The sequence below is a fragment of the Bos mutus genome, chromosome 22 (assembly GCF_027580195.1).
Source record: "Bos mutus isolate GX-2022 chromosome 22, NWIPB_WYAK_1.1, whole genome shotgun sequence".
Classification (NCBI taxonomy): Eukaryota; Metazoa; Chordata; class Mammalia; order Artiodactyla; family Bovidae; genus Bos; species Bos mutus.
The window spans coordinates 7,489,723-7,514,221 of record NC_091638.1 but is presented as its reverse complement, the minus strand read 5'-3'; the positions used below and the strand labels follow the sequence as shown (position 1 = coordinate 7,514,221).

The 24,499-nt window shown below is 50.0% G+C and overlaps 1 protein-coding gene across 1 annotated transcript in view; it reads right to left on the bottom strand.

Moving 5' to 3' along the window:
* Window positions 1-1,240: 1,240 nt before the first annotated feature.
* TRIM71 (tripartite motif containing 71) overlaps window positions 1,241-24,499 on the bottom strand; it is a 60,276-nt gene continuing 37,017 nt past the window's right edge. Inside the window, exons 2-4 of the mRNA XM_070359380.1 lie at window positions 13,291-13,458; window positions 7,268-7,402; window positions 1,241-2,692 (exon numbers count right to left, since the gene is read on the bottom strand). Coding sequence (XP_070215481.1) covers window positions 1,241-2,692; window positions 7,268-7,402; window positions 13,291-13,458 — 1,755 coding nt within the window. The remainder of the gene's footprint in view (window positions 2,693-7,267; window positions 7,403-13,290; window positions 13,459-24,499) is intronic.

The following is a 24,499-nucleotide window of genomic DNA, read 5'->3' as shown; positions in this document are numbered from 1 at the left end:
GTGCTTTTAAAACAAAAGTTGATTCCTTTGCCTACTTATCTTAGGAGGAGAAACGCCTAGTGTTCAGAGAACCACAATCAACCGCAGTCTGGGGGTCCCTCGCCTGTGTCTCACGCTCTCTGCTGACCGACTCAGCACATGCACACCACCCACTCACGTCCACGCTCCAGTCCATGCCTGAAAATCCTCATTCTTAGAAGGAGGGGACTTTTCTTCTTCCTTCAAATGTATTCTTTATAACCAACAGCAAACGAAAAATCACTTAACTTCTGAGAATACTTTTAATCAAAAAGCCTGAACTACATCTATTTATCAGAAACCAAAGTGTGAGAGGAAAGTTCTTTGGGAGGTGGTATAGCATTTTTAGTTTTGCTATTTTGGTGTAAGGTGGTTGCACTCTCTTATACACACACACATACACACACCCCCTCCCTCAGAAGAAATAAAGACTGCATACCCTAAAATAGGAACGGTCAGCTTTTCTCGGCTAGCAAGCCACAGCCACATCTTCTAGGAGTAAGAAAACATGCTGATGTTGAACAGGATGAGAAACACACTGAGGTATAAAAGGAGAACACAGGAAAGTTCTCTGTTGCAGCATTAAAAAAAAAAAAAAAAAAAAAAAGAAAAAAAAAAAAAGATTTTTCCCAGAAAGATCAAGATCACACAATACAACCTAACCCCATAAACACAGTATTCTTAAGAACACAAATACTCTACAATTAAGAATCTTAAATCCTATTTTTCCATGTTTTATAGTTTTTTTTTTTTTTTTTTTCTTTTCACTTAGTAGTTTTCTCATGTTTCCTTGGCTCAATCTACAGAATGCACCCCACCGCACACATCCAGTGCCCCCCCCACCAGCCACAGAGATGCTAGGCTTGTGCGTGTCACACCCCATGGAGGAGGGAGGGAAACCCCTACTGAGCGAGTGTGGGAGGAGGCAGAGGGCCTGTCGGAGAAGGAAAGGTAAAAGGTTTCTGAGGTAGATAGAGATATCACTTCACAGGCTCAATCCCTGCAGAAAAGATAAGTACATTCATCTGTAAAAAAATAAAGATGAGGTAGGACGTAAGCAATGTTGTACTTTTCTTGTTGTCTTTCAAACAAAAGCAAAAAAAAAAAAAATTTTTTTTTTCCCTGAGACAGTTTCCTCTTTGAAATTCAAAAGGGGGGGAAAGAGACAGAGAGGAGAGATGGATACACGTGCACCCCAAACACGGAAGCCCAGGAAATGTGATTAGAAGATGAGGATTCGATTGTTGCCGAAGTCCACCACGACGATCATCCCGTCCGGCGTGACCGCGATGCCGGAGGGCCGGTCCATCTGCCCGAAGCCACTGCCCTGGGCGCCAAACTTGCACAGGAAGCTGCCATTGGACTCGAACATCTGCACTCGGTGGTTCCTGGAGTCGGCCACGATGATGCGCCCCTCCTGATCCACAGCCACGCCCTGCGGCCGCAGGAACTGCCCGTTGCCCGTGCCCTCGGAGCCCAGGAAGCGGGCCGACTGGCAGTCCGGGTGGATGACCAGGAGCCGGTGGTTGTTGAAGTCGGTGACCACCAAGTGGCCCTCGTGGTTGAAAGCCACGCCCCGCGGGGAGTCAAAGTGCTTCCAGAGAGCCCCCTCGAAGCCGTACTTATTCAGGAAGACCCCGTCGGGCCCGAACAGCTGGATGCGGTGGTTCCGCGTGTCTGAGACCAAGATCTTGCCCTCGGAATTCACCGCCACGTCCCAGGGGTAGTTGAACTGCCCGTTCTTGGTGCCCTTCTCCCCGAACTTGAGGAGGAACTGGCCCTCGAAGGTGAAGATCTGGATGCGATGATTGTCCTTGTCGGCCACCACGATCCTGCGGGAGGCATCGCAGGCCACCCCGGCAGGCCGGTCGAACTGCCCCGGCCGGGAGCCCAGCGTGCCGAACTTGTGGTGGAAGGCGCCGCACGGCTTGAACACCTGGATGCGGTTGTTGCTGCGGTCAGCCACCACGATGTAGCCCTCCTTGTCCACGCTCACGCCCCATGGGCGGCAGAGCTTGCCGTCGCTGTCACCCTCGCTGCCAAAGCTCAGGCCGGGGAGCCCAATGCCCACGTAGCTGCGGCCAGACTTGACTACCACCTTGAAGGGGCTGTTCTCGATGTGCTGGTTGCACAGGGTGACCGACACCAAATGCTCCCCCTCCAGCTGCGGCCGGTAGCTCACCACGTATGTCCCGTTCTGCTGGTCGCTCACCTCCGCACCAAACAGGTTGCCATCGGGGCCCAGGACCACAGCCGACATGAGGTCACCCCCCGACAGCCGTGGCTCCCCGTCGTGGTCGTAGCCGATGACGGTGAAGGAGGCCACCTTTCCCTGCAGGGCCCGCTTGAGGCCATCGCCTGTGGCCTTGGTGAGCGGCGCGAAGGCCCCACTGCTGACGAAGCCGAAGGACTTGATGGCAAGATACAGGGCCTGGTCGGGGGGTGTGAACATGACCCGGTCATCCTCCTGGGGCTGCAGGAGACTGCGGACGGTCTTGAGCTCCTGTACCTGGGCCAGCATGCGGTCCCGGGCCAGCAGGATGTCCAGCGCCCGGCCCTCCTCCAGGACCTGCTGGACGGCGCTAATGGTGCTCTCCAGCTTGTTCAGGTTCTGCCGCAGCTTCTCCACCTGCAGGTACAGTGACTTGGCCTTCACCTGGCGGATCTTCTCTACCTGGAGGGAAAGGTGAGAGCCAGAAGAGAGGACATGGAGGCTTAGAAGACAGACAAAGCAATTCATCGGCTGACAGACTCACACACCGAGGGAAACCTCAAACTGAGGTTTGAGTCTGCAGAAATGACTCGTCTCCACGCCCCCAGCATATCAAAATACAAAGACAGAGGAAGGCAAGGAACTTTCCCTGGTCACAGGCGATGACTACAGAGACCTGATGGCTAAATGCAATGACTAATCCTGGACTGAGAAAATGCTACTACTGAACCCATTCCAGGTGGGACTTCCCTGGTGGTCCAGTGGTTACGACTCTGCACTTCCATCGCAGAGGGTGCAGGTTCCATCCCTGGTCAGGGAACTAAGATCCCACATGCCTGGTGGTGTGGCTGAAAAACACCAGTAACAAAAAAACTACTATTGGTGAAATGTGACTGCGGACTAGGCTCAAGATTTGAAACTAGTGTCGTATGAAGACTAAACTTCCTGGTTTTGATTAAGAGAATGTCCTTGCTCAGAGGAAATGAACATGTAGTTGTAAAGGTGCCGAGTTGCCAACATTCCAACTTACTCTCAAACTGCAGGCATGTGCATGCAGTTCATGCACGCCCACACATATACACACACACACATACACATACAATGATGAAAATGGAACAAGATGTAAATCACTGGTGAATCTGGATCATGCATACATGGCGTTCTTTTATTATCCCTGCAACTTTTCTCTAAGCTAGAAATTAGGGACTTCCCCCTGTGGTCCAGTGGCTAAGACTCCATGCCCCCAATGCAGGAGGCCCAGGTTCAATTCCTAGTCAGGGAACTGGATTACACATGCTGCACCCAAGAGTTCACATGCCACAGCTCAAGATCCCATGTGCTCCAATGAAGGCCAGTGCAGTCGAATAAACAGAACATTTTTTAAAAAATTTGAAGTGAGAGTTGCTCAGTCATGTCTGACTTGTTGCGACCATGTGGACTATACAGTCCATGGAATTCTCCAGGCCAGAATACTGGAGTGGGCAGCCTTTCCCTTCTCCAGGGGATCTTCCCAACCCAGGTCTCCCACACTGCAGGCAGATTCTTTACCAACCAAGGTATCAGGGAAGCCTCTTAAAAATTAAATAAAAGTTAAAAACAGCCATGTGACAGATGTAGATGTTTCCTGAGCAGCTCCGCTGCACCAGGTGCTAGAGATACACGCGGCCAACAGAAAACACGCGCCTCACCCCACTGAGCTTGTAATCTGAAAAGACAGATGCTAAGCAAGCAACGAAAGACCAAAAGAATAATTAAGACAGTGCTAGGGGTTAGAGGGTAGACACAGAGTGTGATGGAGACTCACGAGGGAGGTCTGTCTTAGACAGAGGGTTTTCAGGGACATATAGCCTTGAAGGTGGAGAGTAAAGTGGCAGACATGGGACCAGAGGCCGGCCGGACTGCCCAACGGACTGGAGTGCAAAGTTGAATCCCAACAGACTGAATCTTCTACACAAGGGCCGGAAGTCTCTTGAAGGTTATTTCTCTCTGTCTCTTTCTCAACATACGTACACACACAATCAGCGGGAGAACACTTTGTGTGTGGAGGGAATATAAGGAAGGACTTGGTGAGCATCTAATTCCAGATTACAAACTAATCCCCACTCTGTCCCCCATCCTCACTGTTTTTCTCTGTTCACAGGTTTTAGAGATTTTCAACAGGGAGTCTAAGAGGCCCCACACCCCAAATCTGGAGACACCGCCTTTTTTGGCAACCACTGGCCTGGATTATCTCCAAAGGGGCCTCTAACCCTAAAATGCTGCAGGATGTAAAAACATGGCTTCTGTCCTGTTTCTGAGGGTCCCAAACCACACTATTAGGGATCGTGGGATTTCTGTTTGATGAAACAGCCATCTCTCCATTCTTTTTCATGAAATAACTTGAGATTCCTCTAAGTTTAAGTGTTTTGCTCCGTGAAGAGAACAAACCAGCCGCCCGGCTAGTCTGCATTGTTCTGCAGAGACGACCGTGACTTCTGAGTGCCTAACTGATCTGAAAGCCACAGAGTGTCTATTTTAGAATAAGGGTTCACTGGTAGAAGGGCTGGATTTAATCCGATTTTCCCTTGCGGGGTGGATAACATGACTCTGAACCCGATTCCTGCACATTCACCTGTCCACTCTGGAAGGACGTGCAGAGAGTCCCAGGTGGGGACCAAAGAGAAGCCATATCCTCTGTCGTCGCTCTGGACCATATCTCTGGGCCTCAGTTCTGATCCCTCAACTGTGTGGCTAGAAATGTGTAAGCCACAAGAAAGGAGATGCATCCAGACATGTAAAACTGGGTCACCCAGCACTCAAGTATTTTCAATAACCAAGAAGCACAAAAAGAAAACGTTATGCAAAGGTGCCCAGGCAGGGACAGGCAGGAGGGAGCAGAAAACTTCGTAATTAGTGGAGAAGGCAGATTTCCCCAGGATCTGGGGCAAGGCACTCCAGCAGAGAGCAAAGATGAATGGGACTGCTGTGTGTCCAGAATGGGCAAGCTGATTTTGGGTCATCCAAGAGTGAGTTTTTAGGCAAGTAAACAAGAAGCTGCTTACATGAAGAAGAGACAGACTCTGCTTCCCAATCTGCTTCTCCTACGGTAAAGTGCGTGCTCTCTAGTGCTCCTGAAAGAGCACTGCCCTGCGAGGGAGGAGGATGAGAGTTGGGCCCACCAGAGGGAGGGGAACTAAGGTGAGGTCTGCAGAAACCCCCGCACACAAAGGCCTTTTCATCCACAAATCCAGAAGAGCAAGTTTGTGGCAGAGTTCACCACAGAGCTCTCAGGTTGCAAGAAGGGGGCCTCTTTCGGTTATAATTAACATTCGTGGGTGGCATGGGACCAGCAGACTGGGGGGACATCAGAGTGTCTGAAAACTGTGGCAAGCCCACAGAGGTGCCCGAATAAACCGTGTGAATGAACTCTTGGCCCGTTTCTACCTGAGGACTCTCCTGCCAAGAGGGAGCAGGGAACCATATTCCTTGAAAGACCCTAGAAGGCAGAAAGCAGACAGGAAGGGGCAATGCAGAAGCCAATGCAGCCTTCCCAAAGGCCGGCACAATTCACTGTTTTAGGGCATAGGAAATTGACAAGAATCATTTTCAGAAATCAAGAAGCCGTCAGACTGCCCTAGTGGCCCAGCGGATAGGCATCTGCCGGCCAATGCAGGGGACACGGGTTCAATCCCTGATCCAGGATGATCTCACATGCCTTGGGGCACTAAGCCCATGCACCACCACTACTCAGCCCAGGTCTAGAGCCCACGAGCTCCAACTACTGAATTCAGACCGTGTGCCTAGACTGTGCTCCGTAACAAAAGAAATCCCCAAACCGCAGAGAAGAGTAGCGCCGCCCCCCCACACAACTCGAGGAAGCCCCTGAGCAGCAACGAAGATCAAGTGCAACCAAAACCAAGTAATTTTAAAAAGAAAATCAAAATGCAATGAGCCAAACAAGCACCACACACCCAAGTACACCCATTTACATAAGCTCTGCATAGTCTTTGCTGGCATCTTTTTTCAAGTTTTTTTCTGGCTGTGCCAAACGACACGTGGGATCTTAGTTCCCCAACCAGGAATGGAACCCGAGCCCCTTGCATTGGAAGCACAGTCTGAACCCATGGACCACCAGTGAAGTCCCTGCGTAGTTGTCGCTGTGTGTTCTGAGATGGTGCCTGATTCCAGTTGAACTGGTGTGGGGCACTGGACCCTCTCAGGCCTCCTGCCCTTTTCTTCCTGGGCAAGGGCGGAAGATCTGACAAGAAAATGCTGCTGGGGACGTGGGTGGAGCGAGTCATCTCTCCAGCTGATGTTATGTAAACAGCACACCAGCGGGCGCTGCGCTCCTTCCTGCTCCAACAGGAAGAAAAGGGCACACACATTCCCTGCCCCCACACGGAAAACTGGCTTTCCACAAGGGGTCAGGAAGTCCCACCAGCCAGGGCACCAAAACTAAGGATGTGTCCAAGCAGCCTGCTTTCCTGACGGCAGCCTCCACTGTACTCTCTTTCTGCCTAGAATTTTCTGTTCTGTCTGCAATAGAAAACCCGAGCCTCCTGGGACTCCCTTGGTGGTCCAGTGGTTAGGACTCGCACTCCGAGGGCTACCCCTGTAGGGGGCGAGGCTTCCATCCCTGGTTGGGGAATTAAGATCCCACATGCCCCACCCCAAGAAAGTGTCATGAAAACCCAAGACTCCATCCAATCTCAGGGACCTGACTACTTCTGAAAAGGAGTCTTTCTGCTCAGAGGGCACCAGCAATGTCTAGACATGCCTGCATCTTTCTGCGAGAAAGAAATGGCAACCCACTCCAGTGTTCTTGCCTGGAGAATCCCAGGGACGGGGGAGCCTGGTGGGCTGCCATCTATGGGGTCGCACAGAGTCGGACACGACTGAAGTGACTTAGCAGCAGCAGCATCTTTCTGCAGACTATTCGAAAGTCGGAGCCAGGGTCCAGGGGACGACCATATCAGAACACTCACTGTCCTGCTGTGGCTCACAGAGGACATGTGGCCACCGAGCTGGCCCAGTGTGGGGTGGGGCGCCCCCAGTTACCTTCCACAGCAGCTCACACTCCCGCTCCTCCAGGGCCTTCTTGTGTCTCGCAGTCACAGCTTTGACCTCCGACTGCACCACCTTCGCCTTCATTTCCACCTGCTCTGCCACCGTCTGGGCCTGCTCGATGCTCAGCTGGAAAACCAAAAGCAATCTCAGAGCACGATAAAGACCTTCACTCCCCACAGGCAACACTTAAGGCTGCTTCTCTTCAGCCCTGAGAAATGAATGCCATGGGCCCCCACCCAGGCCTCATGGTCCCCCCATCCTTGGAAAGAGAGCGGGCGTTGGGAGAAAGAAGGGATTCTGTCTGACATGTAACTGGAGGAGCTGCTGGGCAAGGGCTGGGCTTCTTTGTATGAGAAATGGCACCTCCACAGTGAATGTCAGGATTGTTAAAGAGATACTCCGACACAGTGAAACCACTGTAGCTGGGTTCCAGCCCAAAACTGGGGACTGAGGGTCAGATGTGAAATATACGACTCCAGGCACACGAGTGACTTCCCACAGGCTTTCCGGCCCAGGTCCCTACTTGGGGGAAACCCCGAAGGCCAAGCATGTCCCTGGAGGGAGGCATGCCACAGGCTGCAGCCCAGTTCAGAAGCAACGCCAAGTGCAAACTGGGAACGGTGTCACACCCACCTGAGAAGCCACACCTGTGGCCAGACAGAGCTTGCCAGAGCCCATCCCTGCCCCTGCCACGCCCCCACCCTGTACCACCAGCCCCCAGTAAATCAGCCCGTTTAATCAGACGTAGTATTGCTCATAAAAAATTAATCCAGACAGAAGGCCTGGTGTTTCCATGAATATTACATGATGCGTGTTGAGAAGCCACAAGGATTGGAGATACTGAGGTATTAAATCAGGGATTCCAAACCGACTGCTGTGGCCCAGATCAGGAGGAAACCAGGGAGGCCTTAAGGGTCTGGATCCTGCCTGGGCTCAGCAATCAGCTGCAGGTGAGCAGTCAACTGTGTGCCTGGCACAGGAGGCTTTCTGGGACATGGAACGCATCCATGGTTGGCGCCCATCCTGGGTAAGCCAGGCTGGATGGCTGTCCTGGGGCTCAGAAACCCAGGTTCGTTCAGATCCCAACTCCACCTCCTACTAGTTTCTAAGGTCTCAGACATGTTCCTGGCCTTCTCCAACTTTGGGGTGAACGTGAGAAAAATGAAGAACAATACTTGGCAAGAGCTGGGTCCAAATCCTGGCCTGGAGTCAAATATGGTGGCTATTATTAAGCCTAGCTGATAAGCCCCTGCAACAAAGGCGCAACCATCCTCTCCCTTCACCCTACTTAGCCACATTATACAATTAAGTAGGCCTAGTCATACCCCCTCCCTTGAGACGTGATCCCACGAGCGACACTCAGCACATGCAACGTGGTGCGGTCACCACCACCATCTGGCTCCAGAGCACCATCTTCACCCAAAAGGAAGCATCCACACCCATGAAGCAGTCGTTCGCCATCCCTCCCTCTCCCCCACGGCATCCAACACCTACTGTCTCTATAGGTCTGTTTATTCTGGGTATTTCAGACAAATGGAATCAAACAATACATGACCAACCTTATTTTCAGGACCAGGCTCCCAGCTAATCAGTTGTGACAAGGGCTTCCCTGGTGGCTTAGCAGTAAAGAATCTGCAGGGGACGTGGGTTCAATCCCTGGGTCAAGAAGATGCCCGGAAGAAGGGGATGGAAACCCACTCTAGTATTCTTGCCAGGGAATTCCCTGGTGGAGTACAGTCCATGGGGTCGAAAAACAATCAGACAACAACTTAAGAAACTAAACAACAAGAACAGCTATAATTCATTCAGTCACTTATAATTGAGACCCCTAACTGACCACCCTTCACGCTCAGTTGGAAGACACATTAATGGCATGGGAACGCCATGCAGCTGCCCCCAAACCAGACACAGTGAACATCCCCAGGAGGCCTAAGGACCCACTGAGTGGATGGGAGCTGGTACCTGGCCGATCTGAATGCCTCATAGGCTATCCATGGCCTGGGATGGCTTTCACCTCCAAAGTCACCCCAAAATTCCAAAACTCAGCTCAGATGTCACTCCCTTCACTAAAATTGGAAGTAAAGAACACCCACCCATGACTGCAGTGGGTTAAACACCATCCTGCCGAAATTCAGATGTGCCTGAAACTGCAGAAAATGACTAACTTGGAAATAAGGTCTTTGCAGATGTTACTGTTTAAGATGAGGTCACAGCGGACTAGCCTGAGTCCTAAATCCAATGACTCTTACCATACAGGGCTGGGGGAAGGTGAAAAGTCAAAGAGTCAGTCGCTCAGTCGTGCCCGACTCTTTGTAACCCCGTAGACTGTAGCCCGCCAGGCTCCTGTCAATGGAATTCTGCAGGCAAGAATAATGAAGTGGGTTGCCATTGCCTTCTCCAGGGGATCTTTCTAACCCAGGGATCGAACTCCGGTCTCCACCTTTGTGGGCAGATTCTTTACCGTCTGAGCCACCAGGGAGGCTTGGAGGGCCATGGGTGGACACAGGCAGAAACTGGAAGTGATGCAGGTAAAGTCAAGGCAGGAAGAAGCAAGACAAAGTTCTTCCCTAAAGTCTTTACAAGGAGCACAGCCTTAGTGGTATCTTGGTTTCTGACTTAGATCCTCCAGAACCGTGAAAAAATAAACTCCTATTGCTGTAAATCACCCGGTTTATAGCAGCACAAGGAAACTAATACAGCAGCCAGCAAGTTGAAATAGATGGATGTATCCAAATTACCCCAAAGAGAAAAAGTTAAGACTGATCAATCAAGTGAGTGTGTATATAGCAGAGATATAACAGAGTCACTAGCTTTCAAAACATCTCAGGTTTGTCAGTCGGGACTGATTCAGAAAAAGAGAAACCTCACTAGACATTTAAACAGAGACGATTTAATGCAGGGAATTCAGTTGTATAGGAAGTGGAGACCTGCTAGGGCAAAGGGCACCCTGAGGATTGAGAGAGTAACTTCGGTCAGCAGCTACCACCCCTTGGTGTCTGAGAACAAAGAAAAGTAGGGGTTACTGGGACCCAGAAGTATGGGGAGGGACACCCCAGGGCCCAGCTCACTCTGGGAGTGGCAACAGCTGGGAACTGGAACCAACTTCTGCTACCAGGAGGGGAAAAGAGCTGCTGATGAGAACAGGAAGTCAAAAGGAAGAAACAAGGGCCTTTCCCCCACTTCTAGATATGCTGTTTGAAACACTGCAGCCCCTGCCTCAGATAGCACGACCACGCAAGGGCGGGTTGGCACATCAGTAATGGGTATGCCCTGTTTCCAGAGGTGCTGGGTATTAGTTAGCACAGAGCCGATGTCCTCGTCTATATCACTGAGCCAACCATGCCTATGTCTGTAACATTTTAAAATGCCTCCCCGATGGTAAGCAAAGGCATCACGCTGCCTTAGGTTTACATTAATGTCATATTACTTACCAAACTGATTTTCCATTAAAATCAGAAAAAATAGAAATAACAGGCGCACATTTCTACAGGGCAAGAACTGGCCGGGGGGCAGTGACCACCACCCCCCCTTGCATGACAACATGGACAGTGAGGGTCTGGTCACCCCCCCCACCTTACCCTCTCCTAGCCAGGCTGCTCTCAGCATCTTCTGCCCTTGGGTTTGGCCCTCCTACCCTATGGTAAGAAGTATTTCTTCCATTTTCCAAACAGGTAAAATTGAAGTGAAAGTTGCTCAGTCGTGTCTGACTCTTTGTGACCACATGGACTATACAGTCCATGGAATTCTCCAGGCCAGAACACTGGAGTGGGTAGCCTTTCCCTTCTCTAGGGGATCCTCCCAACCCAGGGACTGAACCCAGGTCTCCTGTACTGCAGGTAGATTCTTTACCAGGGAAGCCCAAAACAGGCAGAAGGGGAGCAAAGCTCTGGTTCTAATTTGAGTCGTCCCCATTCCCAAAGTCATAAACGCTCAGTATGAAGAGACCAAATGGATCTTTCTTCTCCGAATCCTACACAACTTTCAGGCAAGCACTGCACTCCAAGGTGTGCAGACCAGGACCTGCTTAACTAGTTCCCATTATCTATGCAGAGCATTTGAAGGACGCAGGAGGCAGATGGGTTGGGGGAAATGGCAGTGGGTGAAAGGGATGGGGAAGCTTGGAAAACAGAAACACACACTTGATATAAAAAAAGAAATGTGCACCGTGGCTGATTCATGTTGATGTACGGCAAAAACCACCACAATATTGTAAAGTAATCCTCCAACTAAAATAATTAGTTTTTTAAAAAAGAAGAAGAGGGACTTCCCTGGTGGTCCAACAGCTGGGACTTTGTGATCCTGATGCAGGGGGCCTGGTTCGACCCCTGGTCGGGGAACTAGATTCCACACGCCAAAACTAAAGATCCTGTGTGCCGCAACTAAGCCCTGGCACAACCAAAAATAAATATTTTTAAAATAAATAAATAAGAAGGAAGCAAAGAAAGGGGGGGCGGGGGAGGGAGGAAAGAAGAAAGATCACCAAACAAGCATGGCACTTGAGGAAAAAAAGGTTGTCTTCAAATGTTAACAGATTCAATCAAACACTTGAAGTTGAGGATCCCAATTTGGGCAGGGAAGTCAGTGATGCCAGCTGACTGTTGAGTGGCGGCCACTTAGTAGCGAGGAGAGTCTGAGGCCAAATCTGGGTTTCACGGAGAAAAGTGCCGAAAGCGATTAGTGATGTCTGCATAGAGAACAGTGGTGACCTGATGACAGGTATTTAAAGTGGCCTGATAGTCAGAAGATAAGAGAGAAGCAAGTGTCACCGATACAGGCCACCACAGCAGATATGAGTGATACTTTATCACATTGTGTACCTTTGAAACTATGATTCATCTTAACATTGTCAGTGGGCTTTTTTCCTTTCTTGGTTGTATACTACATAAATGTGTATCTTACAATTAATGGCAATTGTGGCAATAAAGAATCAAGGCTGTCTTAAGTGGAAAGCAACTATATTCCTGATCCAAACTATGGCTGGCCCCAGGGAAAACCTTTATGAAATTCTCAGATTACATTTGCTGTTGTTCAGTTGCTAAGTTGAGTCTGACTCTTTGCAACCCCACAGACTGCAGCCTGCCAGGCTTCCCTGTCCTTCACCATCTCCCGGAGTTTGCTCAAACTCATGTCCATCGAGTGGGTGAGGCCATCCAACCACCTCACCCTCTGTCATTCCCTTCTCCTCCTGTCCTCAATCTTTCCCAGCATGTGGCTATCAGATAACCTGACTCAGCAGAAAGATTACTTCAGTATCATGCATAGAAATGTTGACAGTTGCTGAGAAACTTACTAAAATCCTAAACCATCCTTCTTCCCTAGAGCATGATCAATTCTTTACCATCTCCTTCCAAAAATCTTATTTTAAAAAATAATTCACATTCTAAACAGTTTCCTATTCAATTTCTGTTCAAGGATTAGTAATGCTTGACTTTCAAGCTTATCCTACCAGACAAGGAAAACAACCTGATTATTTTATTTTCCTAAAACCCTGTCAACCTGGATCAGGCAACACTATTATTACCTATGTAAGCGAACTTCCCTGTGTCCCAAAGTTACATGTATCCCTTCCTACATGACCTTATTTAGCTCCCAGGGAAGTTTGAGACTCTGAACCTTATATAAAATTTCCCATGCTCACTTATTTCTCACCTGTAAACCAATCTGGGTAGCAAGATGAGGACAATCTTCCTACAGTTCTGACTGAAGCAGGCTGATGTCCATTGGATTGGGGCGGGGGGGTGTGGGAAAGGTGGGAGAGAGGAACTTGGATGGGAAACCTGCCCCAAGCAGCTAGTAACTCAAGCCACACCACTGTCATCTTCACGAGACTGTGAGGTCTCCATGCCCTGCCCGCTCCGCCCTCACGTGACTGCCGCTGCCTGTCACGTGGGCTCATCGGGGTCACTGTCCCATGGCACACCCAAACATCTGCACACATCTGAAAGGGGGGGTGGGAAAGGTTTTCTGTGCCAGGAAGAACCAGGGAGACGGGTGAAGGGTGGGGAGGGACTGACCTGGATGGCCTGGCGGCCTTGCTGGGCGTCGGCCAGCAGCTGGATGGTGAGGGCCCGCGAGTCCTGCAGCGCCTCCTGGAGGTAGACGAAGCTGTGGCCGCCGTGCCGGCCCACTGTACACTCGCGGCAGATGGGCACGGAGCACGTGTCGCAGTACAGGTGCAGCACCTGGGGGACCAGAGAGACGCAGGCGTTAGCGGCGTGCGGGATGCTCTGCGGCAGACCCCCACGGCAAACACGCACCCCCCACCGGGGGGGGTGGGGCGCCGCTGTCCACCCTGAGGAACCTGCTCCCCTCCATCCCCGACACAGAGAAAAACCAACCAGCTCCCCCGTTCTGCTCCAGTTTCTTTCACAGCCATGACTGAGCCACTTGGAAGGCCAAGAAAAAAAGAAACAAAACAATCCTCCTGCCATCAGAGACTTCCCTAATCCTAATCTAACCAGAGGAAGTTCCAAGAGTATGTCTCTGCGGTCTGAGATGGGTGGCCGGAATGAACCAATACACGAAGTTTCTCTTGCCATCCCAGGCTCTGGGCTGGGAAGCCAGGCAGGGGGCCAGGATCAAACACCCACCCACTAGAGCCCGCTGCCACCTTCCCCATCGAGAAGCACTTAAGCAAGGTGAGGGCTTCCGTTTCTGGAACGAGGGCCAGAGGCTCATGGTAAAAGCCAGCCAGCTTCTTGTCTTTCTCTTTCCTGCCAAGTTGTTCCCAGGAGCTGACCCTGGGAGGCAGCTGGTGCTTGACAGAGCTGCTTTATGCCAAGTTCTGTGCTGCCCTGGGGCTCCCCCAGTGCTGGGAGGGGCAGAAGGCTTGGCACCGCCTCCACCTGCTGATAAACGCCCAACTCTCAACAGCAAAAGCTCCTTGGCGCAGGGCCAGTCCCATCGCATCCCTCCCCAGAGCTGGCCCTCGGCACCGCTGTCTGTAAATGTTTGCTGGCTTGCTTACAAGAGCAGGGCTTCAGTCTGCCTCTGTTACACCAGGGGGTGAGGGGAAGCCAGCCAACAGGCAGGGAAGCAGTTTGTGTGTCTGGTGGCGGGGGGTGCCTTCACATCCTCAGCACTCAATGCCCAGGAGAAGAGGCCACACAGGTAGCAAGGGCTGCTCCCAACACACAGGGTTCTGGCTACCCCGTCCAGGGCACAAAGCACCTGCCAAGGTGTCACCAAGGGGGTAAGACCCAGGACCGGGAGATTCTGGAAGCAGAGTGTTGTGAGATGGAAGAAGAGATGGGGGTGCTCTGAGACCCAGGAAGTTCCTATTACACTGCACGTCCCATACTCCAAGGCCCCAGGTCAGCTCGCATTATTTATTGTGGGTGGAGCATGTCCATTAGGAAAGGACGCCCCCAAGCGGCTGTTTGCCAGGCAAACAGGCCGCTCCACACAGAGCAGCACGTGACCCAGTAGAGGTTAGGGTGCTTCTTCTCTGTCTGGGATCCAAGAACGGGAAAAAGGAAAGACTAAGGATATCAAATTCCTGCTTGGAAGAAATGGTTGTGATCCGGCAAGTTTCTAGACCCCCTTTGTCAGGCAGGAAACATGATCGGGTTTGTAACTTGTTGAGTGCGGTACTTCTCCAGAAGTCGAGTCCAGGAGGTACTTGCCTCCGTGAAGGCCAATTGCTTTTTGAAAAAGGCCTGCCATTTAGAGATGTAATCTTTCTCATTTGATAAATTTAAAATTCTCAAGCCAGCCTGAGAGCTAAACCAAAAACGCTAAATAAATGTAGGGAAATTCCTGGACGCTCTGTTTTTACCAAGTTCTGCTAAAGCGTTTCTCTGGCCTGAACAACATCCCTCCCCTCTGCTCCTTCCATTTGTCACGGGAATAAAGGGATCACTCCTGCTAATGTGAAGTGTGAAAACCTCCCAGCAGAAGGCTCCCTCCTCTTACCAAACAGCTAAGCAATCTTCTCTTCACCTCTGCTCAGGATCCACTTTTTTCTTTGGGCGGGGGGGTGGGAGGATGACTGGTGTCTGCCTGCTTTCTTAGATCTGTGGGCTCTGGCCAAGTGGGGAAGAACGTTAGGCTGTCAGCCTGAGCCTGGCACTACCACCTGCCTGCCAGGACACCTGCTATCCAGTCACCTGTCTCGGCTTCAGTTCCTTGTATGGAGCACGTGGTGTCTGACCAGGGACCTCAGGAAACCCCTTCCACTCCAGAACTCCCAGGAACCCTATCTCTGGGGACTCAATGCCACACACCAGAGAATTCTGGGCTGAGCCAGAAGCCAGCCTCCAGGTGCCAATTGTTCAACTGGCATTAAGGTGATTTTTCTGGGCTTTTAAGTTTGCAAACTCTAGAGTATACATGAATGATACTGTCCGGGGAAGAGATCCCACAAATGGTGGGTTTCAAAGGATCTTGCAGGGACTTCTCTGGTGGTCTCATGGTTAAGACTCTTGAGCTTCAACTACAGTGGGCTTAATTAAGTTCAATCCCTGGTTGGGGAACTAAGAGCCCATGTGCTATGAAGTGCAGCCAGAAATAAACAAATAAATGGGATCCTCCAAGCGGTAAGGCCAGAAAAGAGATCCTAGGCAGAGAGGGGAGGCCTGAAGCAGGAGGCCAGAAGCACTTCGACAACGGGCAAATGGGGGTCCTGGGGCATGACCCCACCTGACAGTGTTTCACATGGGATCAGTGTAGCTCTAATATACTCTGCTTTTCGAAGTGCCAGTGCTTCTGCAGTTCCAGGCTAACTACCGGTCACAGGGCTGCGGGTGACACGAACAGTGGGGAGGACTTCCCTGGTGGTCCACTGGCTCAGACCTCTGCTTCCAAAGCAGGGGTGCAGGCGGCGGGTCATGGGTTTGATAACCTGGAGGGGGAACTAGGGTCCCATATGCTGTCTGGCATGGAAAAAAAATTTTTTTAAAAGGAAGGTAAAAGCAGAGCCCCAGCAATGCTTTTCATTCAACTGTTGATTTTTTAATTTATTAATTGAAAGATAACTGCTTTACAATATTGTGTTGGTTTCTGCCATACATCGACACGAGTCTGCTATAGGTATACATATGTCCCCTCCCTCTTGAACCTCCCTTCCACTCCCACCCCATCCCACTCTTCTAGGTTGTCACAGAGCCCTGGCCAAGTATTGATTTTTTCCAAGAACACCCTATCTAAAACCAAAAAACACGATGATCACATACTGTAAACTTTCTATTAGAGTAAAACTTGGGAGGGACGTCACTCCATTCAGAAGCTCCACACCTCACTTGCCTAACAGGTTCTAAGGTCAAAACCCAACACTTTTGGACCTCGTGAGACTCAGTGAACAGGCAGGGTGTACGTGGGTGTGCACGGGTGCAACTCTCTCTGAACCAGCTTATTTAAGGTTATTTTGAAAGAATAAACTGGAGGGCTGTTCAGAGGGGCCACAGGCAGAAAGAAATGTGGCAGAGGCCATGAACTGTGGCTCGGGGAGGAGGGAGGGAGCAGGCCTCTGGCGGCAGGAATTCCAGGGCCTGAGCTGCCCCTTCGGGGCTTCCCGGGCAGATGCTCGGACACGCCCCCTCCCCCCCACATGGCGACAATCTGGCTGCCCCAGCTGAATGGAGCAGGCCTGACCTCTGACCCTGCAAGTGACCACCCTCTTCCCTGCCCCCAGCTTCCAGAACGCCCCACCCACTGCCTTCCTCTCCCAAAATTTCTAAAATACCAGGCAGAGACAAAGACCTAGGAATGTGAGCCCAGCAGGAGAGGAAGGGGGAGGTGGGGGGAAGTTAGAGAAAAAATAAATAAAAATACCAAGCAGGCAGGTTTACCTTAGGCAGGGCTTAAATCAAGTGCTCTGTTAATGAACAAGACGGCATGCCCACGGAATCTACCGTTTTATACAACGTGGGATCCAACAAGGAACACACACACACACACACTCTGTGGAACTCCAGGTTAAAACACAACTACCCACATCAATGAGAAGTATACATGCAAAGGATGAAGGGGGCCTCTCATTGTCCCAATGCCCCGACTGAAATAACAACAACTTATTTCTGGAGATTTTTTGGCAGCCCTTAAAATGAACTGAGGACATGCGGCCTCCCACAAACTCAGGCGTAGACAGGAGGAGGTCTCCACCCGCCCTTCCAGACACTGGGAGGCTACAGGGGGAGGCGGGCTGGTGACAACCAGAAGCCTTATCTGTTCATGACACTCAGCAGCCTCTCCTATTAAAAAATGGTAAACCACGTTCAAGGAGTCAAGTCAAGCCACGAAACCAAGTCTCTTCAACAACACGGAAACCGAGCTTCACTTGACTAAGGGAAAAAGAGACTGGAAACCAGGGCTCTCAAATCCACACAAGCTGTCCCGTACCTCCAACCACGTGCAGCCTCAGGGAGCCTGGGAAGTGAAGAAAGGAATCTTGGACCCTCCTTCGGACACCATCACCACTGGCTCAGAGTCCAGCGGGGGACAAGCTACCCTCTTATGAGGGAAAGGAGTCGGAAACTTTTCAAAATATGTGCGTTTTTAATGCAAAAATATACAAACTGGTTTTTTTTTAAATCTGCCCCAACAGCTCGGTTGTTTCTGCATTTTTATGTAATCATCCAAAAAACCTGCTATATTCTAAGACACAAATAGGAGATTATAGCAGACTTTTTCACTTAAGTGTATTAACCCGGAGGCTGTTCTGGGCCCAGCTGCCCATTTTACTGCTGTGTTACGTTGTCTGTGGATATACCGCGACTTATTTAATTAGTACCTGCTGATAGGATTTTAATGCTGTTTCCTGATTTTGGAAAACTCGCAAGCAATGCTGCAGCGAATATTCTTCACATTGCTCTTTACAAAGCCCAGAATTTTCCATTTGGTAATAGATTCAATTGCTACTTTGACGTATCAGAAGGAAAAAAAAAACCCTACTTGCAAGTGTGGATAGCAGGCCTTCTTGAGTTTAATAACCTGATGTCAGAGTCGGCCTCCACTCCCGTGAAGAACAAAGGTGGTTCGAGTGCTAGTCTGTGTCCCCACGAGACCAAACCTCTTATTTGCAAAACAGAAATACACACGGAAGTAGAGAACAAATGTATGGACTCCGAGGGGGTGGGGGTGGGGTGGGGTGAACTGGGACTGACGTATATCCACTATTGATGCTGTGTATAAAATAGATAACTCACGAGAACCTATTGTACTGGCACAGGAACTCAACGTTCTGAGGTGCCCTAAATGAGAGAGAAATCCACAAAAAGGGGGATATATACAAACAGGCAGCCGACCCACTTGGAAGAAACTGTAGAACAGGTGTACTCCAGTGAAATTAAAACACACACACACGCCCCAAACCTACACGGAAGGCCAGTGTACAGGTCCACTCTGCTTGGCTGCAAGTCGAAGGGAAGGCTGAAGGGAGGCCCCAGAGGAGAAGCAAGAAAGCAAGGCTGGGGTTTCGAGTGCTCGGCAGTGGTGGCCAGATTTGCCAAGGGTGGAGGGGAGTGAGGCCACTTGGGACGATGCCAGAGGCGGACAGTGGGAAAGGTCTCGGGCGGCATAAAGAGGAGGGATTGCCAGAGGTGCCATTCAAACACCAGTGAAACGCACACAGGGAGTCCCCACACAAGCCCAGAATCCCATTCTGCAGTCCCCCCAGATCCAACACTCTGGAAACCGACAGTTTCTATGTATGTTGTGTGGCTGCAAAAACTGAACTGGCGTGAAAATGATGTCTAATTTTTATCTATACCATTTAGGGTGAGTTTTCATATAGTTCACCAAAGAACTGCTAATATTCATTATTTTGTGGTGCTGTTTCACAGTATAAACTTTCCAAAATCAGAAACAGCACATCAAGGCACATCTAATTCCAAGAGAGAGGAGGAATGCCCCCAGCTCTAACAACCCTATTTTTTTTTTTTTTGGTTGTGCTGCACTGCTTGTAGGATCTTAGTTCCCCAACCAGGAATTGAACTCAGGCCCCAGCAGTGACAGCACAGAGTCCTAACCACTGGACCACCAGGGAACTCCCTGCTCTGCCAACTTTAGACCCAACGTGGTTGCTGGTGCCAAGGGAAAGCATAGTTCAGGATCACAGAACATCCCATGTGGCTCATTGGAGGTTTCTGTGCCACTTCAAAATCCCGTTCCTATTTTTTTAGAACAAAAGAAAATTTTCACACTCCCAATGACCATTTGCTGCCCTCTTCCTTCCTACCACCACCCAACCACCACCCATCACCCAGCAAGACCCAGCTCCCCACCCACAAGGCTTCCTCCAGGTTTCTCTTGCTCCTCTTCACCTGCTCCTGCTTGTGGGATCAGGGCCCAACACCCCAGAGTCAGGGACATCAGATCTCCACTTTATATCCCGGCAGTATTTATATTTTATACTTTATATTTCCTATCTCAGGGTTCAACCCCAGGAAGAACCCTCCCGGGACACACAGCTTCTACTATCAACACATACAAAAGCAGAACCACTACCTTTTTATGAAAAGCCACTGGTAACTAGAGAAGTAAGTTCTATTTCTACAGCTGAATGGGTGGATTTGGCTGAGTTTACCTGCGGATTGCTAAAAGGAGAAAGAACTCAATTGGGGGTTCATAGAACTGTCAGAATTATTTTAAAAAGAAATGGAAATGAGTTCATCCTGGAAGGAAATCAGTTTTCCTCTAGCACTGCGGCCCCCAGAAAACAAGGACACTCTATGCAGTAAAGCAGACAACACCTTCGCCCAGAGTCACAAGGAGCCTTACAAATATTCCCCATCACAGCCCCCTCCCAAAACTAAGGTTCCAACGGCAAATCTGACTCCTAGAGGCGGCAAGAAAGACGTATAACCCACGTGTGTGTTTTTCTAGGATCCTGATGATACTTGAAGGCTGCAGCTAGGTTTTGAGGGCAGGAGAAAACCCCCAAGAGAGCTCTAAGGGCAGAGCTCGAGATGCCAAGGAAGGAAGGAAAAACAGCAGGCAGAAGACAAAAATTCCCACATGGAGCTTCAGTCAGAATTTCTCAGCGCTTTTGTGAAGTCCAAAAAGAAACATGAAATTTATAAATGTATAATCAGGATGTCACAGAATACTCAGTGTGGGACAATACACAAGGGAACTCCAGAGATGAACTATGACTCTTTCGTCTGTTCACTTGTGATACCCAGGAGTACTCAACCCTCCCTATGCCTGCCCAGCTGTACTCAGGCCCTGCCCCCAGTAGGGGGCGTCACTGAGCGCCTCCTTGGGGGTCTGCAGCCATCCTACTTCCTCAGATGATGCTGATAAACAAGTTCTCCACCCAAACCCTGTCTACCTCTGGCGGTGCCCAACCTGCAACAGCTCCTTTGCTCCTGGGTCGGATTCTGGTTTTCAGGCTGGAGTCTTGCCCAAAGCAACCAGCCTGAGGCACCTTCATGGCCAGCCATGTCCGCCAAGGCCAGCAGGGTTGACTGCCCACAGTTCTACAGTCTTCCTCACTCCTGGAAGACTCCAACAGTGGCCTATGGTCAAAGAGCACGCGACACTCCTGTGCCGGGGGTTTCTTCCAAGAGACCCAACTTACATCGAGTGACACTCTCGAACATGCCAGAACTGTGTGTGGGGCTGCTGCTTACCAAACGTTTTTTTTTTTTTAGCAAATAAACTTCTTTACTTACATGAAAAGCGGGTTATTCAGAAATTCTTCCAGTTTGAAAATGAAAACAAAACTTCCCTATCAACAGAGAAACAGTATTGTCCACACAATACTTTTAACAGTGAGGATCAATTACTGATTTGTGCCACCACACAGATGCTTAGTGGAAAGAGCTAGAATTAAAAGAAAAAAAGCATATACTGTATAATTCTATTTCTTTGAAGGCAAAACTAATCTAAAGTGAAAAAAAAATTAAAGAAGTTACAGGTGAAGACAGGTGTGGTTGGAAGAAACTCAAGGGAGATATTCTGGAGTGATGGATGTTCCTATTATCTTGCAGGAAGGAGTGGGTATACAGGTGTATAGAACTGTCAAAATGGGGACTTCCCTGGTGGTTCAGTGGTTAAGACTCCCTTGCTTCCACTGCAGGGGGCACAGGTTCCATACCTGATCCAGGAACTAAGGATCCCACATGCTGCGGAGCCAAAAAAATTAAATTGTCAAAATGTATGATTGTATTTACGTCAATACAACACAACACAATACAATGAAGATTGGAGCCCAGGCTCTGTACGGACTCCTCAGAGCTAAAGACCTAATAAATACTCCTTGAGCCCATAAATGAGTTACTCCAATGGCCCCACATAATTTACTTCTAATAGGTCGCTACCATTCTTCCCACAATGTTCCCATTAGGTATTATTTTTCCTTTGCCCTCCACTATAAATATTATCTTAAGTTTAATCTCACAAGAGGCAAGTCGGACCAACTCCCTGGAGGCTTTGATAAAATTAGAACCCCGAGTCCGATTTACAGCCCCACAGGCGGCCGGCGGTCACACAAAGCCGCACGAAATCATTAGTGTCCCAGCTGCTGCCCTGGCGCGCACCTGACCTCTGATGTACTAATGAGTGGCCCAGGCAGCTTCCAGCAGCAAATAAAAGAGATCGGTCCCAACAACGGAGATCACTGCCCGTGGACAGATTTTCAAGCCAGGCACAAGAAGATAGATTCTGACACAGATACACAGTTTTCCTGTTTGCCTCTGAGGTCGAAAAACCAAGGTCCAATTTTAATCTGCTGTGTTCTGGACCAGATTCAGGGAAGCAGAGGGGCTGACTTTAAGAAATGGCCAGACTCTGTAGGTGGCCGTGTAACTCAGCCCTCACATCTTAAAAAAAAGTGTGTGATGCCATGCACCTGAGCCCTTTCGCCCCTTGAAGCTGCTTAAGGGGTCTCAGTGGCCCCTGTGGCTGAGACCACGTGGACACGCGGATGTAAAAACCAAGGGAAAAGCACTTATCTCCAGAAAGGAAGCAGAAACTAAGACTCAAGCAAGGGGCCTCCCTGGTGGTCCATCGATGAAGAGTACACCTTGCAATGCAGGGGCGGTGGGTTTGATCCCTGGTGAGGGAACTAAGATCCATGTGGCTGCAGGGCAACTAAGCCCGCTGGCCACAACTAGAGAAGCCCGGCGCCGCACTGAAGACCCAGCGCAGCCAAAAAAAAAAAAAAGGCTCAGATAAGAAAAAAAATGCAAGATGAAGAAGGTTTTAAATTCTTCCTAGTAAGCCGTATCTCGGGGCTTCCCTAGTGGCTCAGGGTAAAGAAACCACCTGACGATGCAGGAAACTTGGGTTCAATCTGGAGGAAAAAAATGGCAACCCACACTCTAGGATTCCTGCCTGGGACATCCCAGGGCCAGAGGAACCTGGCGGGCTACAGTCCATGGGGTCACAGAGAGTCGGACTCCACTGAGCACACACGCACACAAGGCGAATCTTATCCCTCCAACACAACCAACAAAAATGTTCCTTCCTCTCTCTCCCCAGCTGGACAAGTTCTGTTACTTTGAACTGAACGCCTTCTGGACTCGGTTGTCTGCTGCCATGGGCAAGACAAGACAGATCCAACACTGGCCTTCCCAGTGGCTCACTGTGACAGTCACACCTGCTGACGATTCTCAGGGACAGTAACCTTATCAAGCACTGCCTCCAAATCAAGAGTATTTATTGCTCTAAGAACCTTGTTCACAGGCAGGAAATGATTTAAATTGGGAAGTGGGGACGGGGCAGGGGAATGTTCCTGTAGGGGGCCCGGATTTGATTCCTGGTCAGAGAAGTAAAGATTTCACACACCGAGTAAAAAATGAATTAAAAAAAAAAATCAAATAGGGGAAGGAAGCCAACCAAAGAAGCAGTAGATGGGACTTTCCTGGCATTCTAGTGGTTAAGACTCCATACCTCCACTGCAGGGGCACAAGTTCGATCCCTGGTTGGCAAACTTAATATCTGGCATTAAAAAAAAAAAAAAAAGTTTAAGGAAGCACTGGATGGCTTCTGTGAATTCTCTCAATGCCAGTGAGGGGCGACCCTTGGCACAGGACTGGGGCAAGGGCTCCCATGCATCTGTAGAGTCCCAAGCCTCACGTTTTGGTGACACTCCTTAAAACCACCCCCATCAAGGAAAGCATCAAATAGAGATGGACAGACACACTCCTTGACCCCTGTGACACCTCAGGAATCACCGCTCTGTGACCAAGAGCAGAGGGACCTCAAACCGCAGGTCCAGTGCAGCAGCTGGAGGTGATACGACAGGCCTATGTCTTATCAAGACATGGATTTCTTTCTAAAACCCTTTTCAAGTCAGCACTTTTAGACAGTCAATTTAAAAATCGCACTCTACTTGGACTCCAAAACAGGAAACTTAATCCCACCATATGTTAGTTGTTCAGTCGTGTATGTAACCCCATGGACTATAGCCCGCCAGGTTCTTCTGTCCATGGAATTCTCCAGGCAAGAATACTGGAGTGGGTTACTATTTACTTCTCCAGGGGATCTTCCCAACCCAGGGATTGAACCCAGGTCTCCTGCATTACAGGATTCTTTACCATCTGAGCCACCAGAGAAGCCCCACAGACACCCCTACAAATGCAACAGGGCCAGGCCAAGCCAGGAGACCAGCTTTATTTCAAGAGTCACCTGTCACCCATGCAGGGCTGGGAGACACGAATAGGACCCTGATTCTGTGATCCAGGCAGTTTACAAGGGCGGTTATTACCCCCCCATCCCCATCCCCAGGGGAAAACCCAAACCTCAGTGAGCAATGGAGATGTGAGGCCAGCAGGAATGCGGAGTCCTTGGAGTTCACCCACCTCCTCTATCCCACCAATGTGTGTGGATCCTGTTGGCTGTGGTCCTAAAGAAGCATTGACGACAGCAGGATTTGACAAGGAGTGGGGGAACTCCAACACAGGCCAGCGGGATTTCAGGCAAGGAAATGCCAACTAACAGAAACAAGATGCAATCAGAAAAAAAGATCATCCACTGGGGTAGAACGATTAGAGTCCAACTCCTGTTAGAAGCCTGAATTCCCAGGACCACTCATCCTGCGTGAATGAAGGTCTAATGAGACAGTAACGATAATGAGAATAATTCTAGCCTCAGAAATGGACGGCACTGCCTCAGGAGGCCTGCGCTTCACCTCTTTGCTCTGCACCTGTGTGCTGTTCAACAGAATTTAATGGATGGCCCCACTGACCCGGACCCAGCAGGTAAGGCAACCAGGAGGTACAGGAGGGGAGGGGGCTGCGCCTCCCCAGCATCCCCGCCCCACGCAGATACTCAAGGATA